We start from the raw sequence: 20,515 nt of genomic DNA, 5'->3' as shown, positions 1-20,515 counted from the left end.
AATGGCAAATGAGATGGAAAACATGTAAGTACATTTCGTTGAGTGTGAGATGAAGTGTCATGACATGAAAATGGAATATGAAAGATTATGATGCTTTCACATGAAATGAAACAAAAATAAGTTTTTGGGGAAAAAACTTGAAACTTCTCCAAGTGGAGAAAAACTGACAAACAAGCACAAAACACAAAAAGCAAAAGAAACAATGTACCTTCCGAAAATAACTCAAACATGCCAAGATGCAATGCACTTCAAAGCTCAAATTTGAAATTTGAACTTGGGAAAGAACCAAAAACATGAAAATGAAAGAAAACTTCATATTTAAAAGAAAAATGCACTTTCCATGGTAAGAATCTTCACAAATGGCAACCATCTAATAATTTCATGCATAAAATCAGCAAGATAAGCATAAAATAAATTACAAGAAGGAAGAAGTCCACTTACTTGAAGAATAGGTGCCAAATATGAAGGAAAAAGATGCTCTTTTGTTTGAATTTTTTTTCAAAAATGGTGAAACCTTTTCCAACCTTGCAAATTTGAATGAGAGAGGGCAGAAAACAAGGAGAATTTGTTGCAAAATGCCAAAACGTGACCTAAACACTCTCCAACTTCCAATATTTTTGAAGATTTATGCTCATGGGACGTTTTTAGAAAAGAAACATGTTTCACCATGGATTTCCAAATAAAACATTTTGGTGTTTAAACACCAAAATATGAACCAAGATGCAATGTAATCACTCAAAAAGAGCAAATTGATTCATCTGCATGCAAAAACGTTGGGCAAAAATGATTTTTTTGGAGTTTTCCACAAAAACATGCCTCAGATATGAACTCCCAAAAACAATTTTCAACACATTAAACTCATTTTTGATACAAGCAAAATCATCACCAAGCAAAAACGCCTTGAATGCAAAAGATTTCATTCAAATTCATAAAGAAAATCTTGAGTTATGGCTAAAATCGGATTCTTGGGGAGCAAGAACACATTTTCTTCTCAAAATCGAACTTTTCAATGAATATAACACATTTTAAAATATGTCTTCATGCAAAGTCAGACCTTTTGAGGTCACTTGCATATTTTAAAGTGTCTTCATGCAAAAGCACACTTTTTGGAGTGCATTACATGTTTTAAAACATGCTTATGGGCAAAATCAGACTTTTTCAAGTCACTAGCATATTTAGAAGTGTGTCTCACCTTTTTATGCTTAGGCATAAAAACTTGTCGTTTCATGTCATAGCATCAAAAAGGTCCACTTTTGAGGCACTTTTGATGTAATGGCATGAAAAGTATCCTCGAAAGTGAGTTTTATATGCAATGGCATGAAAAGTTTCCAATTTTCATAGTTTTTACATGCAATTGCATATAAAAAGTCCATTTTTGAAGCCTTTTAGTCATTTAATTCATTTAAAATTATAAAAATGTTACGAAATGGGTCAACAAAACAATATTCATTTATCATATTATTCAATATAATACATAAACATCATTTTAAAGTGACATTTAAATAAGTATTTGATTTTAAAACCAAAAATTTAAAATGTAACTATATAGTTATACAATTACTTTAAGTGAAAAATTTAAAAGTAATTCAACTTAAGATTATAACATAAAATGCACTATATTGAAACTTATAACATAATATTATAACCTACTACTACTGCTGAAATTGAGGTCATTCAACAATTTGTTGATGACACTTTCCTATTTGGAAAATCTTTAGTTAGGGAGACAGAAGCTTGGAAGATGATTTTACATAATTATGAAGAAAGTTCAAGGCAGAGAGTGAATTACCACAAGAGTAAGATCTATTTCTTTAATACTGAAGCCTCACTACAAAGAAGGATAACAAACATTTTGGAATGTCAATCTGCTAGCCTCTCGGATACTTATCTCGGATTACCACTTACAACTAAGGAAGTGAGTAATGATATCCGGATTACGATAGTGGAGAGAATTCAGAGGAAGCTTGCGAGGTGGAAAGGGAGGATATTAAGTAATGCTGGAAAATTACAATTGCTCTTTGCTGCCCTTCAGGGTATCCCTATTTACTTCTTATCCATTTTCAAAATCAATCAAACCATGGCGGAGAAAATTGAGAGAATACAAAAGAATTTTCTTTGGTCAAGGATAGAGGAGAAAAATAAATTGAATTTAGTAAATTGGGAGGAGGTGTGCAAGCCAAAGATTAAGGGAGGGTTGGGTGTAAGAGGCTTTAGGATCTTAACAAAGCTCTCCTTACAAAAATTGGATGGAGACTGGCTGAAGAGAATACGGATTGGGGCAACATCATGAAAGCTAAGTATTTATCTAATAGCTCCTTTGAGTGGAATCTATTTAGTAACGACCTCCCAGGAGGTTCAAAAATATGGCAGAATGTTGTTAGAAATAGGGGTTTATTAAGAGAAGGTTTAAGGTGGATTGTGGGGAATGGTTTCAATATCAGATTTTGGGAAGATAGGTGGATGGGTGGGAATTCGTTGGTCTTCAATAAATTCAAAAGATTGATGGAATTACTTAAAGAATATGTGGGGGGGGGGAATCAGAGACTATATTGATCAGGGGAGGAGGTGGAAGAAGCTTTACAAGGAAGACTACTCTCAAGAGGATATTCTTCTCATCAAGGAGCTAGAAGAGTTGATAAAGGAAAAGAGACTCCCCTTACTACCTCAGGAGGACACTATAGCTTGGGACTTAACTCCAACTGGTAACTTCTCGGTCAAATCTGCATACACACTCATGTTTATTAAGGACCACTGCCCAACATTGTGGCAGAAGGCGTGGATTACTGGCCTTATTCCTAAAATTAATTTCTTTTGGTGGACGGTTCAACATGATAAAATCTTGACTTTGAACAACTTGAAAAGACAGGGGTTTTATATTACAAATCACTGTTGTCTTTGTAAAGAAAAGGAAGAAAGTATCTCCCACCTTTTCTTAGAATGCCAGTATGCTTTAGGGATTCGGGCTAAGGTCTGGGAAAGATTTGGCTTGGAATGGGTTATGAAAGATAATCTGGGACAATTTGTGGAGAATTCGTGCTGCCCATTTTATCACCCTAGATTAGTTTTTCTATGGAAAATTGTTCCTCCATATGTTTGCTAGCACATATGGAAAGAAAGAAATAATAGATTGTTTAGGGAGGAGAGTAAACTGGAGGAAGTGGTTTTTGGAATTATGGACAAATTGTTGAAGGAAAACTTAAGAGTGGCTAAATGTAAAATGCCAAAAGAAGAACCAGTTAGACATGCAGGCCTAGTTGCTGAAAAATGGGGTTGTCATGAGGATTTCTACCTGTTTGATAACTCAAAGATGATGATGAGACAGTAGACGAGATGGAGACACCCCACCATAACGTAGTATAAACTGAACTTTGATGGTGCTGCTATTGGAGGATTAGGATCGGCGGGAGGTGTGCTGCAAGACAGGAATGGTGATGTGTTGCTGGTATATATTGGAAAGGTGGGAATTGGAAGCAATAACTTGGCTGAGGCCATATCGTTGTTATGGGGACTTCAGTTGGCTACACCAATGCAAATTAAAGAGCTAACAATTGAGGGGGACTCCAAATTAATCATTGACTTAGGGAGTGGCTAGACCAGGCTGGAATATTCGAAATACCATTATGGATGTCAAACAAGTCTTGAATGAAATGGAAAGTGTCCACTTGCGGCACATTTACAGGGAAGGCAATAAGGTGGCAGATGTGATGACATCCATGGGGTTCAATGCAATGGCATTGATGTGCTGGAGGAATTGGATTGATCTCAAGGAAGATATTAAGTTGTTGATAATCAAGGAAAGTGGTGGGAATAGTATATGATGTCGACTATAAATTCTAAAAGTAGGGCCAAATTTGGCAACATGGTAATTATGTTCGCTAAATATAACAATGGCTTTTTGGAAATAATGGAAAGACGTGGCCGTACAAACGGTAATACGAGTGATTATGAATCAAGAAAGATATCATTTCATAATTATCGTAAACCATGGTGAGTTCTAAATTACTTCCCAATTGGAAGTACAAAAGATATCATTAATCAAGTTGTTAGAAAATGTCGAGGGGCGAAAATTATGATTTTATACATTCACAAATCCCATCATAATCTCGCATGGGATTTGGAAGCACATCAAGCACGGGTCTGCAAATTATATTTTGTTGTTAAGGGGTTTAAGGCGGAGAGTAGTTACAAAAAAATTGCAATTGAGAAAGTTCAGATGCGTATTACTGAAGAAGGGGAATCAGAAACTGGTGAAGTTGAGATTGGAGGGGACTTGAATAGGCTGGAACCCACGAAAATTGAGAATTTTAAAGATAGGATGGCCACCTGGTTTCTTCTGAAGGAAGGGGGTTTTTTGCCCTACATGCAGTTGATGGTCGGGTACGACAAGAACTATGCACTCCAATTTGTTAATGGTTGGAATGATAGAAAGGTCACCATTAATGGAATCACATTCCAAGTCACTGAGGAAGTGATTGCCATGGCGACTGGCCTCTCAATGAAGGGGAAAAAATGGAGAAAGGTAACCAAAGTCATGGATGAGGCCAGTATGAATAGCTTCTTTGCGGATGATGAGGAGTCGATTCATTACAGAGGAAGGTTTAAAAGAGACAAGCTGCCCGCCCCATGGGATGATGTGTGCCTAGTCCTTATGAGGTATTTGACGCTGGAGGGCAGGTTCGATGTTTGCTATTACTATCATTTCCCTTTGTTAAATCATTTTAGGAATAGGGATTTCATTTCTATCCCTTTTTGCCTCTTGCACTCTCTTGAGGATATGGTAGCTGATGTTAGGGAAAAAATGAGTAAAGGTTTAAATTTTACCATAATTTATCAAGGTTTAATTTTCTGCCTCTATTAGTTTCACCTTACCTTGTGGCCCCCAAGGGTGATGGTGGTTGATAACCAGCGCCATCGACAAAATTCACCCCCAAGCTCCAGTACGGCCACCAAAATCCACACCTCCCAACCCTTCCCTAGTAGGGAAATCAAGAAAAAGAGAAAACCTGATATAACAATGGAACAAAAAGGAAACAAGAAGTTAAATATTGAAAAACTGGTTGAGGTTGATGGAGAGGTTTCAGAGGAGGAGATAGGGGGTAAGGCTAGGAGGAGATCTGGTAGGCTTGCACAATCTCAGGCTAGGTGCAAACAAAAATCCATCAGAGTCCCGGTTGAGGAGGTTGAGGAAGATAGTTCAGAAAATAATAATGAAGGGAGGGAGGAGGAAGATATTTCCAACTCCAAGAAGGAGGATGGCAAGGATGAGGGGGAGAAAAGTTTTTAACTCGAGGGATAACTCGGTGGATAATGCCCAGACCCAGGCATCTGCTGGTAATGCTGGGAATATGGAGATCACCCATGTGACTGCTAGCTTCTCTCTTAAACCCATCACCTTTTGTGAAGAGAGCAACAGAATGGATACCTCCCCCATAACTATTTCCTCCCCCGTTACAGATAATTATAAGGTTTCCTCTAACCCAAGAGTTTTGCGAGAGGATTTCCAAGAGTAGAATGCTAAGGAGGAAGCTGTAAAGGTGGAAGCCAAGACTAAAGAAGGGACTGAGAGGTTGCAGGAACGATATACCAAACTAGAAAGGAGGGTTAAAACTTTGGAGGAAGGGTTTTTTACCTTCTCCAAATTCGGCCTCAAAGTTACACATGCTGCTGCCACCACCCTCCAGTTGCTGGCAGAGGAAAAGGAGGACACGGGTATCGACATGGAAGACCACAAGTTGCTCTTTAAGTTCCTTGTAGATGACTGGGCACGGATCCTACTGGATGCGAAAGGGAAGGGGAAAAAAAAAAATTAAGTTGTTTAAGTTTAGTGGGATCCTTGGATCCAAGACTTTTTATGTTTTACTGTTGGCTAAGGTTTTGCTGGTTTATAGCTGTTATTAGGACTCAAGTTGATCGTTGTTGCCAATTTTGGTTATGTTAAACTTACGTAGTTTTCTAATTTTCTCTAGTTGGTGTTAGCTTAGTTGTTCTATTTCTCTGTTGGTTCTTGCAGACTACTAGTTCTTGATGTTTAGTTAGTCTTTTGTCTACTGGTGGTTCTGTTGGTAATGTGTTGGTTACCAACTTTTTGCTTGTTTGGGTCGACCCCCTTGTTTTGGTCACTTTTAATTTCAAAAACATAAAATGCACTATAGTCACTTTAAGTTATAAATTTAAAGTAAAAGTAACTTTAAAACATAACAAAAAGTGAATATAATATTATATTTTCAAAAAGTGAATATCAAAATGAAAATATAACATCATATTTTTAATTCGTGCTGTTGCACCTAAAATGTCCACTTTTGAGGCACTAAAACGAGCATAACTTTTGACTTACAACTCCGATTGACCTCTAGATTAGACCGAATCGAAGGGAAAATCGAAATGCATGACACGAGCAAAACCAAAAGACTAAAAACAAGAAAACGCAAACTCAAAAGCAAAGAACGGACTATGAAGGCTTCAAAAATCAAACAAAGGCTCGATAGAAAGCAAAACAAAAAGGACTTGACAAAGGCCTTCAGTAAAACAATTTGATATACGAATTGAAATGGATCAATCGATCAACATTAAACAATTGAATATCAAATTGAAGCTTAGAGAAATGCAAAACTAACTTGAAAAAATTTCGTGCTGTTACCAACATTTTGTGGTGACAAAATGCAAGACAACAGGTCACATGAAGAAATAATAGGTGACCCCTATTTTAGACGACATATTTAAATGATCAGTAATTTGGGTGTTATTATATTTTTAGTAGTCAAATTATTATTAATTCATTAACTACCTTATTATAAAATATCAAGTTATAATTGAACTTTATAATTTCACTTAAGTTGAATGTTGAGTTATCATTGGAAGGGGCAACTCATATAATTAGTTAAAAGTCAAGCCAAGTATTAAATACAAAAGGACAAAGAATTGTTGTTCATTTAAAAAAATCTAATGTAAGCTTCTAATCAATGTCGTGTTGGTGAAGGTTGTTGAGTGGAGTCTCCTTTGGAAAACAAATGGTTTTTGAAGATTATAAATATGGGCTCATTGTAAAAGGAAAGACATTTGATTATTTGATTGATTATTTTGTTAAATATGGGCTCATTGTAAAAGGAAAGACATTTGATTATTTGATTGATTATTTTGTTTGTTGCCTTTGTGATATTTCATTGCTGAAGTACAAGTGTTTAAAGTTGATTGTGCTTTCCACAATAGAGGTATTGTGGTTAAGTCTGATAATTAAATTATCTTCCATGTTTGTATTTTCTGTTGTTATGGAAGAAAGCTTTGACTAATTATCCAAGGGTTTGAGAATCATCATATTTCTCCATTGCTGGGGTATTGTGAGAACTGGTACATTTTGAACTCTGGAAATTTCAGCATGACTTCTATAACTGTTTCCTCTGTGGCTAAGTGATCTGCTTGCTGAGGTAAAGAGGGTTTGCAATTTGAATCCTGGAAATTGTTCCGACATCTTCCATTACTATATTTACCATGGCTAGGAAGATTTTGTGTGCCGAAGAATTTAGTGTTTGAGATCATTGACTTGCATGCCCGATTTCATCAATTGTTGGGTGAGGATTTATGCTGCAAATTGGAATTATTTAATCGGGGGTCGAAAGCCCTATCAGGCTGCATTATTATATCCTGGGCTGGACGTTATTCCTGCAATTTCCTGTGTCTGTTCATCTGCACTACTGGGTGCCTGGCTACTGAAGATTGGGGCCTCCTAAATACTGATTTTTGGGAGGCTATAATTGGTGATTAGTGTGTCTGTTCTGGGCAGTAATTTCTCTTCCATTCCATCTGCTTGGGACTGCCTGCTATCATTTTGATAGGCCTGGTGTTACCGTGCAAGCTGGCCAAATGTCCTCCTTCCCAATAATGGTGACTATGTGAGGGAATTACCAATAAATGTGTGCATTCTCAGTCTGCTGCGATTTGGAGCTACTTATCTTAATCAGGTTCCTTGTTTAAAATTTATTGTGAAGAATAAAATGTGTCTGTGCTGAGAATACTTAGGTTGCAACTGGACGAAGTTATGTACTACTGCAAGTGGCATTGTCTCCAAATTTCCTTGCATATTGAATAACATTTTGCTTGATCATGAGCAATTGAGGTGTACTAATTATCACATTGAATTAAAATCATTAGTGGTGGAACAATAATTGTCTTTATTGCAAGTCTGAACATATTTTGATGGTTTACTTAGCTAGCTGTGAAAAGTTTATTTGCATATGTCAGTATTGTGTTGGAAATTTTGTAGAAACTTATTTTCAGCAGCAAGAGCCAGTTGGGTTCTTTACACATGACCAGGCTAGAAAGACTGAGTAAAGGGTTCTACAAAGGAAAAACAGTTTATTTTAAAATAAAGAAGAGGAAAATCAGAGGGAAGAGATCTTTCAGAAATGCTACAAACAACTTATTTGTGAGTTATTTTACAGAAAATGCAAAATATGTTATCATTCGAGTCCATGCACACAATATTAAAAGTATGTGTTATAATATACAGTTAATACAATAAGGATGTGCGATGAAGATTTCAAATGGGCAATTATAACACACATACTGAACTTCTCCATTATGAGAGTTCTTATTAACTAATGTCCTTTGGTAACACAACAAATGCAACTAAAATTTTATCAAATGTTTCACTCAAGGATCTTAGAAAGTCGATCTTACTTTATTTAGTGTCCTCAAGTAACAATAAAAGGAATTTACCACACATTTTCACCACTCCCAAGCAACTACAATGGCAAAAACTTGTGTACGATATATTCTACACTAAGACTAATGCTGCAGGTGTCAAGTAAAACATTCAACGGACTACTACTCAGGACCAGTAACAACTCGTTTATAACTAGCAAAAACAAATCTTTAACCAAAATGTAGAGGATTAATATGAAGTACAGATACTATTGTTTGGTCCAAAATTGGAGGTTAAATTGATGTCAAGAGTCTTGCAAGTATGATGAGAAGTGAACAGAGAAATGATCCTTAAAAATTGTTTTTCAAAATTTTAGATAACATATTTCTCCTTAAAATTTGTTTTTAAAATTTTGAGATAGTATATTTCTTTTACCAAGTCTGAGTCAAAATTAGCTTCCCAAGTACTTCCAAAATCAGTTTCATAATTGTGAATTAAAACTAATGCACAAGTTGGAAAAAAGGAAAAAGCAAAAAATCAATTTTGGCTGGATAGATAGATGGACGGATGGATGTGTATTTAGTTTTACTATTTTTGTTATAAAGTTTCAAGGTTAGCAAGAACCAAAAAGCATGCTTTCTGGATAAGGACCTCACAGTGATTTTTCCTCTATCACTTCCATTCTTACAAAGTATATAGCTGCAGGTACAAGGATTGGAATTCAATTGAAACATATTCCTTTACTTTGAAGAATAGTCAATGATGGGTTCAATCAATTGTCAACCTCTTTACAACACCAGTGAAAAAATAATACTGACATCATTGGAATATGGTTACCATCACCTTCTCCTTTGCTCAGTGTTTTTATAAGAGTAAACTAGGTTGCATTAATCCTCAATTGAATATCAACATTAAAGGCCTCTGTAATTGTTACTGGCTAATGTTATACAATACATGAATGATGCAATATACCAGGCTAGCAACTTGTTGGAAGGATATTTAATTCAAGCTTGAAGAACCAATTTTCATACTGCCATAGCAGATCAAATTGCTCAGACAGATTCTGGCCCATTTCATAAGATGACACATGGCCAAACTATACAAGGAATCCAGGCACTTCAGGAGACTTGAATTGTGGTTAGTACATGATTAACAGTCGTGTCCCCTTGTTGGATTGAAGCATTTCATTATGTCTCTTGCAATGATGAGGATAGGCATGCAATATGAGAAAATGGTTGTATGAGATAGACAACAGATAAGACTGATATGTAGTAGCGTGTAAATGGTAGATGACATACACACAAAGGACAGGTAAATTGAATTGGAGATCTTAAATGGCTGTGTTTTCTCATACATTTTGTCTAGAAAGTCATGGAAGAGATTGAAGAATAATCACTATTTTGCAGTCAAATGATCATTTTTAGTCAATGCCAATGATCCTGTCTTAGAAGTCGATTGCTGAGCTTTGTGAAGAGAATCATCTTCTTCTTCTAGACCAGCAAAGCTTGGCTGGTGCTTGGAATTGCCTGTATTTGATGTACTGGATTCAAATGTGTGTAAAAACTTTTTAATCATCTCATAACTCGTAATTGTTATCACAGCAGCTGGGGTTGTCCTCATAAGATTTGTTGCACAGCCACAGTAGAAACCTGAAATACCTTCCCTGTGAAATACCTTTTTAATGCAATCAAGCACACCCGAATACCGTATTTCGACATCCTTTGCATGACCTTGTTCCTGAAGCCTGGAGCGTATTACCTGTTAGAAATGAAGGAATTTTCAAACTAAAAAAATGAAGTGCAAGACTGACTACTTCAGTGATAACGTGCATGGATTTTAAAGGTAAAAATTTAGAAGAAAAAACCTAATAGCATATGCCTTGGTTTCTACATCAACTTTCTCAAAACCACAGAGTAAACTTTCGAAGCAATAAATTAATTGCAAATACCTAAATTTCTACATCAAATCTATTCTGTTGCACAATTAATCAAATAAAAAACCTAGAGTCTAGACCCATTAATTCCATTAGAAATCACAGATTATGTTGCATGTTTACACCCCAAGGAGAGCATAAAATAACAAGTTTGTAATACCAAAATAAATTTAACCATAAAAGTTCAATGCCATAAATCCCACCTCATGAGGATAAGTCATTGTCGATGCAATTATTTTGGAGACAGAAGTGGCAACAGCAACATCAACTGGACCAAGTTTGTCTGGGGTATTCCCACCTGTACCAATACAACTCTTTGCATAAGTTTAGGAGCAAAAAGAGCTCAAACACAAAATGATAAAATTCGACACAGTGAATTAGAGTTCAAATGCTGTGTGGATTTTTGGGGGTGGTATCTAACCCTGACTTGCCAAGTATGCCTTCATCTTCTCATATACAGGAAATTGGATCACAACATGACTTACTCCTGCCAATGCAGGCACAAGTCCACTGTACAGGTAATAAGATGCATCATTTGTAGAAAACAACATTGATCTATGAAGTAAAATAGCATTCAACTTAAAAAGACAATAAATTTAAATTTTAAAACAGACCTATACAAACCCCGGATCCCTTCTTCTCGAGCAATTCTACTCAGAGCAGAAAGTGTACCCTTGTATGGAACTACTTCAGGCCTCATTCCTTGTGTCTACAAAAGCCTCAGTTAAACATGAACTTAGAAGCAAATTTAGCCAGAATAGTGTTTTGAATAAGCAGAAATTTTATATTAAATGTTTTTCCATGTTAGGTTACAGTACAATATGGCGGGCAATTTAAAAAATATGCCAGATGAATCGAAACACTGTTCAAACAGTTAAAAAATCCATTCATGATGCATATTAAGGAAAATAATCGATGACAGGCAAAAAGTATATTGTGGGTCTAGTCATAATGCAACAAATTACATTCATCACAGAATCCTTTTTCAATCTCATAATATAATGTTTACCTGCTACTTCCAGGAATTATTATTGTTTTCAACAGAAACGTCACTTCTCACTGATTCATTCAGAGTTCAGGCTGAGATCGAGTACTGGAAGGCATCGCTTGTAATGACCATCAAGAATGCTTGTCAACCCAAATAATCATCATTTTGAAAAAGACAATTTTGATTTGGAACAATGAATCCCTGGTTCTACTGTTTTGGCATTGTAATAAAGATAATCAAAGTGACCATTTTAATGGTACATAGATTAGTGGGAACTCTTTCTTCAGAACCTAATATACTTAAGCTCCATCACTGTAGAGAATACAAACCCATTTTATATCTATTGTAAACAACTAATTACTCCAGGGGTCAGAGATATGGTAATAAGAGTTCATTGTTTTAACCATAGTTCAAAATCCGTTCTCTGCCACTTATCGAAGAGGCATAAATATGTTTTCTCAGCAAATATCAGAGATAAATCGGTAACTTCTCGGGTGTCATTGGTAGAAATTGTGTATCGGCCGACGGGTCCCTTCGCAAAGGAAATTGTGTATCAGCCGACGGGTCCCTTCGGGAAAGTTCTTGTTATGTAGCCGACGGTAAATAGTTTGTAGCGGACATGATGTATCTGGCCAACGGATACCTTCGGGAAGGTTCCTCGGAAAGTATTTATAACCCCTTCGGCAAGCATGGTAATCATAATATCATAGGAGATCATATCTTCTCGTCGAAGTATAATGTACTGTGGGCATATGCGAATAATAATAATAAGAGTTCTGTTGGTTGCTGTTCATGTTCATATTCATTGTCTGTTTCTTAATTAACCTATGCGGTAAACATTTGGCGCCGTTGCCCGATGGACCTGGTACGCGGATATGAATTAAATGTCGAATCAGTTGAACAAAGATAAGAGTAAGCTGAAGGAAAAAGATGACATACGCGTTGCGCAGGAAAATTTAATTTTGTCTCAGCAGATAGAGTGTCGAAGGAGATTTTAGAAGATTCCCGACCGAAACAAGAGCGCCGAAGGATTGTTGAAGGAGAGTCGACAACGGTTGGATTTGGTGGAAGAAGCGAGGGAGGAGTTTTTGAACCTGCATACGCCACGAGAAGAGAATCTTGACGAAAGGAGATCGACTCGCACGGCTTGGAGTGCCGAAGGAGCACGAGCATGGAGTGACCTCTTCGTCCCAGATATAATTCCAGAACGAATAGCTTCGGTTGACAAACCCTCTTCTTCACCAAATAGTGCGGGTGTTGAAAATAGCGCAGAAGTCCAAAACAGTGCGGGTGTTGAAAACAGCGCGGAAGCAGAAAACAACGCAAGAACAGCGTGGGTGTCTAGAACAGCACGGGTGTGCAGAACAGCGCGGGTGTCCAGAACAGCGCGGGTGTTCAAAACAGCGTGGGAGTGCAAAACAGTGCAGGTACACAACAAAACCCTCAGCATACAGTGATAATGGCAGGTCCGAAGGAAAAGTTGCCTAAATTTGATGGTGATGAAGCAGCTGATCCCATTCGACATTGTAAAACATGTGAAACAATCTGGAGGGCAAATGGCATAACAGATACAAACGAATGGATCCGACAATTTCCCGCTACCCTACGGGGTGTTGCGATTGATTGGTTTACTGATGCTGATCCACAGAAATTAAATAGTTGGGACAATATTAAGGAGTTCATCGCAGAATTTCAACTTTTGCGTGATGATAATGAAATTGTAGCCGAGATATTCAATACCAAGCAAAAGAAGAATGAAACAGTACGGGTCTTCGCCAGGAGATTGAAGGACTTAATCAGTAAAATGGAGAATAAGCCGGCAGATGGACTCCAAAAAAGATGGTTCATTGAAGGCCTTCACCCAAAGCTGCGGAAAAAGATGAAGATCGTGCCACCATCGACGTACATTGAAGCGTACAATCGGGCAATGAACCTCGAAAGTGACCAGAAGACAAAGAAGAAAAAGAAGACCAGCTCATCAAATTCAGATAATGATGACCCTTCAGGAGAAGATAGCAGCGACGATGACGAGGGCAGCAACAAGAAGGTCCGCGCCCTCCAAAAGGACATGATGCGGATGATGAAGGAATTCAAAAACATGAACAAGGAGACTAAGGGTAATGATCTATGGTGCACGGAGTGTAAGAAAGAAGGCCATATGAAGGGATCCTGCCCGAAAGATCAATTTTGTGAAATCTACCAGATCCTTGGACACTCGGTAAAGGAATGCCCTTTCAATTTAAAAACAAGGACACCGTAGCAAGTGTTCTTGTCACAGGAGGCATCCCCGTCAGGAGGGAATGGGAACACCAGTACGGAAGGTGCCACATTAGGCGGATATAGAAACAACCAGAGCGGTCCAAACAACAACAGCAATAACAATGGAGGAAGGAGTCGAATTCAGTATGATGCGAATGGGCGACCAATTGTTCAATGCCGCGCATGCAATTTGTGGGGTCACTTCGCCCGAGAGTGCACAACGACGAACACACCAAAGTTGCTATGCCGATGGTGTGGACCTGGCGATCATGATGATACTAAGTGCCCGAAGTCCGGAGTAAACTTGATTACCGTAGGGACAGACGAGGAAGAAGTTCTGGCAATCACTCAGAAGCAGGCGAAGCTATACCCTGACCCAGCGGAAGAAAAGAAGAGACTGGAGGAAGCAAGGGAAGAGATCCAGAAAGTAACACAGGCAGAAACAACACACCTGAAGGACCCACCAAGTACCTCAGTCCGGAACTGTGCAGAACAAAACATTGTACGACAAATATTGCAAGCTGAAATACCTGTCAAGATAAATGATCTGTTGCTAACTATGCCTCAACTCTGTACGGCCCTCACAAATATAGTCCCGAGTGCTAAGCAACCTGTAGAGCAAGACAACGAGAAACAGGGGGGTACAAGTGCAGAAGATTCGATGTTGTTAGCTCTCTCATCTGGACACTATCCGACGGTTGTTGAAATGGGCATTCTCGGGACTGTGCTAACGGACACGATTGTCGACGGAGGATCTGGTGTCAATGTGTTGCCTGAAGACACTTGGAAAAAGTTGGGACAACTGACATTATGGCCGCCTACATTCCAGCTGCTAATGGCCGATCAACATGGAATCAAGCCATTGGGAGTCCTGACAGCACAACCAGTGATGATTGGAACATAGCCATTCCTGTTGGACTTTGTCGTGATCCCACTGAAGCGAAGAGGATATGATGCCATTCTAGGCCAGGGGTGGCTGATACAAGCCAAGGCGAAGCACGATTGGAAGAAAAATACTTTATCACTTGAAAGCAAAGGCCGGAAGTATGTCATTGATCTACACACTCAGATGGTTGGAGAAGAAGCTCTATCGTCGGATTCTGAAGGAGAAGACGATGAGAGGAGACAGAGTATGGAACCCGATCAGGAGGGAGTCCTACGATTGGAAGGAGATGATGATTTGGATTCAGTAAATGGTCTTTACCACTGGCAGATAGAGGATTACGAGCTCTTTCCAAGTTGTAATATGCTAAGGATCGATGAAGGTAAGAAAGAAGGAAATGAATGTCCGAAGGAACACAGAGAAGCCGACGGAGGAAATGAATGTCTGAAGGAACATGGAGAAGCCGAAGGAGGAAATGAATGTTCGAAGCAACACAGAAAAGCCGAAGAAGGAAACGCGAGTATGACTGAAGCTGAAGAACAGAACATACAGTACGAACCCAAAAGAAGGAAAGATTCTACTGTACGACTGCGCCGGAAGAAAGTATTACGTTGAACCACAAATATAGCAGAAAGGTACCGGCAGCAAGGAAGACACACGATACCGTCTGCACAGGCAACAAAGAGGAAGGGCTCAATAAAAATTGTAGCAGTACAGAGTGAAAGTGTTATTGACGGACAGAAGGGGCAGTTGACGGAGTCCATGGTACGGAGCTTCGGGAACAAACTGGGCGATATGGAGATGATAGAACAGGCATAGCAGGTTTCAACTCGGACAGTGGGTGTTGAAGTACGACGATCGGAATGAGATCAAACCAGGCAAGTTCAAAATTAAATGGGTCGGGCTGTACCAGATGCGGGAAGTAAGCAATAACGGAGCAATAAAACAGTGGATGCTAGACCGAAAGGAAGTATTCGATGTAGTGAAGAGGTCGAAGTTGAATGTCTGCAATGAAAGAAGTAACGCACCCCCGTGGACGAATAACTGAGAGAAGACTGTAAGTACTGTATATATGTAAATATTGTACATAATTATTCCAGAAGTGAGATTTTCAAAAATAAAAAATAAAAAAGTATCGTACGGATTTTGTCTGCTCACCGTACGGTTTCCAGTTGGTTTTGAGTTGTACGGTTTTTAAGTTGGGAGCTAGTATACGGTTTATTAAATTTTGAAGCACCGTACGAATTTAACCTGCTTATCGTACGAAATTTGGAGGAAGAGTACGGTTTTGCAGATTGTAAAGTCTGAGAGGTACGGCTTTCTAGCAAGTGTACGATTTTTCCCTTCCCTGGAAAGTACGGATTTGATGTAGTTTGGAATTCATCATTTTGCATCCGTACGGTGTACGATTTTTTTAAGGAGCTAAAGTGAAGACAATGTACGGATTTTTGAGCTTTGAACAATACGGGTTTTAATGTATGATGTACGGATTTTATAACAATGATGCACTGTACGGATTTCCATCATTCCTGCCATACGGATTCAGGGAGGGAAACTGTTGTACGGATTTGTGGTCTTCTGGTGCAGGCAGGCTATGTACGGATTTTATGTAGTCACCATACGGCTTTTGATCTTTATCACCGTACGGACTTTTCAGATGCAGTGTGGCCGTACGGATTTATCAGATGCAGTCGTACAGCTTTTGAGTCCCTATCACCGTACGGACTTTCAGATGGTGTGGCCGTACGGATTTATCAGATGCAATCAAATAGGCACTGTACGGATTTCTTAGTGAAAGGAAGAATACCGTACGGCTTCCTTATGTATCGCACGGTGTTTAGGGAAAGGAGTGCCATACGGTTTTCAGGAAAAGTACCGTACGGCTTCATACTTGAAGGAGAGAGTACCATACGGTTTTTTACATCTGAAGGATGATGTACGGTTTTTCAGATAAATTAATATGTGCAGTATGGTTTTCAAACTTGAAGTACGGTTTTGTAGACAAGTACGGATTTTCCAAAAGATTGAAATAGTGAAGACGCCTTCAAAATTGTTTCATCAAAACCCGTGTGCGTGGCAGCTCCAGGAAGGAGGCATCCATATTCAATCAGCAGACAGTGTCAAGATTGAAGCTGTACGGATTTCATCACAGAAGGGTGACAGGAGGTTTTCTTTAAAAAAAAAGAAAAAAACGTCGACAAATCAAGAGTGCTCAGAATGAGTATCAGATGATGCCATAGGGAAGGGGAAGCATCAGAGATTGCCAAAAAGAGTGTAGAATCGGCAGAAAATGACAAAAATGGTGTGTTCCGTGCAGTTTTGTGTGGGTTTCAAAGTGCTAATTTGGTCCAGGGAGTGGACTCGAGGCGCTGCCCCAGGACCTTGCGAGGGCGCTGGCCCTCGACCCCACCGGGGGCGTTGCCCCCTGGACTCCCAGTCGTTGCAAATATCAGTCGTGGGAGTCTGACCAGTTGAGCAGAGTTGAAGTTGCTGCAGGCATAAACTTTCTGTGTACCAGAGGCAGTGGGAGCAGGTGTTGGCTGTGAGGCTGTCTTGGTGGATGCGTAGAGAGCTCGGGAGGAGCTGATCATCCAGTTGGAGGCAGTGCAGCGACACTTGGCTCAGGGTACCAAGGAATTGGAAGCAAAGAAAGCAGCACAGGTGGCTATCAAGGTCAGCTTGAAGAGTCAGTATTGTGTTAGCAAAGGCTATAGATGCAACGGGATGAATGTGAAAGTGATATTGTTGTATTAGTTGTTTGAGTTTTGTTCTGTAGTCGTCGGGAGACGACTTTTCTTTTTGGGGGGGATGATGTCATCAGTAGAAATTGTGTATCGGCCGACGGGTCCCTTCGGGAAAGTTCTTGTTATGTAGCTGACGGTAAATAGTTTGTAGCAAACATGATGTATCTGGCCGATGAATACCTTCGGGAAGGTTCCTCGGAAAGTATTTATAACCCCTTCGGGAAGCATGGTAATCATAATATCATAGGAGATCATATCTTATCATCGAAGTATAATGTACTGTGGGCATATGCGAATAATAATAATAAGAGTTCTGCTGGTTGCTGTTCATGTTCATATTCATTATCTGTGTGCAATTCTTAATTAATCCATGCGGTAGACATCGGGAAAATATCAGGAAATTTAAGAAGACTTAAATTTAATGAAGGTAAAATCTTCATTATCATGATTGATACAGATACACAAGGCGAAATTCCATCTGTCACACCTTCAGTTCTGGACACCACAATTCAAGATAACATCACGGCCACATCAAAGGTAAAAGACAGGGTACTGGATACTATCACAGTCACGCCTACTTCATCCATGAAAACATTGTTGGCAAGCAATCTGAGAAATGCAATTGCGTGCATGGACAAAGATGATATTTTAGATGAAGATTCTCTAATGAAGATATCATTAATAGCATTTGCCAAAGCCAAGGAAAGATCAACAAAGAAGTCCAAAAAACATGTGAGGATCTTAAATAAGGCATTAGACAGATTGCAGGAAGCATTACCTAAACAGAAGACATTTGAAGGAAATGATGTGATTGAGAATTTGACCATTGTACTTTGATGACTTTGATACACGTTTCACCTTGCTGGTAGAATTTGCTAAGGCCAAGGCAGAACATGATTACATTGCAGGGCAATTTTATAAGGTATCTGCAAAAATTGAAAATGATGTGAAAGTTATTGATGAGAGCATTAAGGATATCAAAGAATGTGTGAATGAAGGAAAACAATTGTATATTGTTTGTACAAATTCTGCAAAATATGTAGGAGATGTTAGCAAGGGCATTAAGGAAGAGGAAGAAAAGTTAGAAAAGTTTGCAAAAGATTTTGCCAAGTCAGAACAGAATGTTGTGGACATAGATAAATCTGTAAGTAAAGCTTTTGATGTAATTGATGTTATTCAGAAGGAAAGAGACAGAGTTTTACATGGATTCTCCTTGTTGCGAAGTTTGGTAACACCCAAGTTAGAACTTTTGCAGAAGCAATTGGACCTATTGGAGACTTCAAAGAAAACATATATCAAGCCAACAGATCTTCATGCAACAAAGACAGCAGCATATGCTATCTGTGAAGAAATTCAAGTGGCAGAAACATGAAGGCATGGAATGTTGATTTTGCAACATTAAAGAGGACTTTTGCAGATGTCTTAAGATTTGTGTAGAAGGTATTGGAGAAAATCAAATTTTTGATTTGTACATAGTATATTTTGATCTCGCTTTTGCCATTGATGTCAAAAAGAGGGAGTATAGCAGTGAAAAATATAAGTATAAAAGATAGAAATAGAAGCTATAAAGGCGAATAATCAATCATAGCATGTACAAATTAGGTTTTGTGAAAGATCCCCAATCCCAATGACCTTGGAAATTGATGTTTGTTTCAAAATTCCAGACTTTGACCAGAATTTTGTACCTTTGAATAGACTTTCATAGAATTCTGATTCCTTTTTGGTTTTTTCTTGTTTTTAGGTGTTTTTGAAGATATATTCAAGTAAATGACAAATAACAAATAAGTTTGAACTAAGAATGATGAACAACACTCATATATTGAAAACACTTAACAATCTGGAAATGATTCAAATCATACCAGGCATAATATTCTGATTTTTGCAGTCAAAGAAATAAATCTATCAAATGGATTTGCTGCTGTCTATAATGAACTTGATGCCAGCTGTAGAAGGGTTTGACAATCACAAAAGATGGAGAGCTTGTTGTCACAAACCCCTGTATGATCTCCAAACTGAAAAACGTGGCTGCTAATAAGAAATGGCGCCCATAATACAAGCCCAAGCTGCCTCTAGAAGAAACGCCCAAGTTGGAATATGCTGGTCGCCTAGCTGAATGTGATGTTTCCTTCTAATAAATGGTGCTATGACGAATGTCGATCCTTGCCACAACGAATAATACCTTCGAACTCCAATACTGAATCACCAAATTCTTGTTGAGGTTTGTGTCCCAACACTCTAGACTTAGCGTTTTCGTCCCAAGCCTCTAAATCCCTCCACTAGAGCAATTTCCAATCTCACAAGTTTCAAAATGTCAGATACTTGACAATAAGGTTTTCATCTCCTTATAACTCCTCCCGAGTGCAAATCGAAACCTAAATGAGAATTACACTTTGCATTCTATAATAAAATAATATTTTCCCAAACAAAGGCATGCAGGCTATAGGAAAAACATTACTTTATTAAAATGTCATAACTCAACGTGCCAAAAAGTCTTTGAATAGTGAAAATAGTTTATAATAATTCAAGACCTTTCCAACGAGCTATAACACAAGGGCACAACTAACCAAATGAGGCCGTATTCCCCTTATTACTCTGAAACGGCTATATAAATAGCCTTATTATAAATTATTTAAATGTGAACTTAGGAAATATTAAAATATTCCCCATTTTGCCTCTAAAAGCCCAAACCAACCAAATTAACGTGAAATTGACCATTTCACTTGTCTGTGACTAATACCGGACGAGATGGGTCAACTAGTAGTCCCTTCCCTATAATCTAGGGATGCTCCTAGAAACTAGGGAACACACCCTATCATCCTAAAACTGAAACCATGGAATGCTCCCATGGAAACTCACATTCGGAAACTGCCACATCCTCCTAAAATGTAGGGATACCCTATAAAATCAACAAACTGCACCCAGTTGGCTCCCGACTACCTGTAAAGTCAATCCTGGTCACTGAATATCCTATAAGAGTGTCTATCTGTGACTGCTAGCCTACGAGACTCCCATGATAGGCTAACTCACATAACTTTGCTAGTTAGACTAAAGAGGGGACATGAAATTTTGT

At 38.5% G+C, this 20,515-nt stretch overlaps 1 protein-coding gene across 3 annotated transcripts in view; it reads right to left on the bottom strand.

The window, feature by feature from the left end:
• Positions 1-9,352: 9,352 nt before the first annotated feature.
• The window catches only part of LOC149571553 (nicotinamide adenine dinucleotide transporter 1, chloroplastic-like), a 193,966-nt gene continuing 182,803 nt past the window's right edge, over positions 9,353-20,515 (bottom strand). For 2 of the 3 annotated variants that reach the window (XM_089813068.1, XM_089813069.1), the window contains 4 exons: positions 11,186-11,280; positions 10,993-11,081; positions 10,775-10,869; positions 9,353-10,396 (listed from right to left, as the gene is read on the bottom strand). In XM_089813068.1, coding sequence (XP_089669194.1) covers positions 10,034-10,396; positions 10,775-10,869; positions 10,993-11,081; positions 11,186-11,280 — 642 coding nt within the window. In that variant the 3' untranslated portion in view covers positions 9,353-10,033. The remainder of the gene's footprint in view (positions 10,397-10,774; positions 10,870-10,992; positions 11,082-11,185; positions 11,281-20,515) is intronic. The other variant, XM_089813070.1, reaches the window with a different exon arrangement.

The sequence above is a fragment of the Cupressus sempervirens genome, chromosome 2 (genome assembly GCF_028749045.1).
Source record: "Cupressus sempervirens isolate cs-2001-9-10 chromosome 2, ASM2874904v1, whole genome shotgun sequence".
NCBI classification, from domain to species: domain Eukaryota; kingdom Viridiplantae; phylum Streptophyta; class Pinopsida; order Cupressales; family Cupressaceae; genus Cupressus; species Cupressus sempervirens.
The sequence above is the reverse complement of the archived record's forward strand: the minus strand, read 5'-3'. Positions and strand labels throughout refer to the sequence as shown.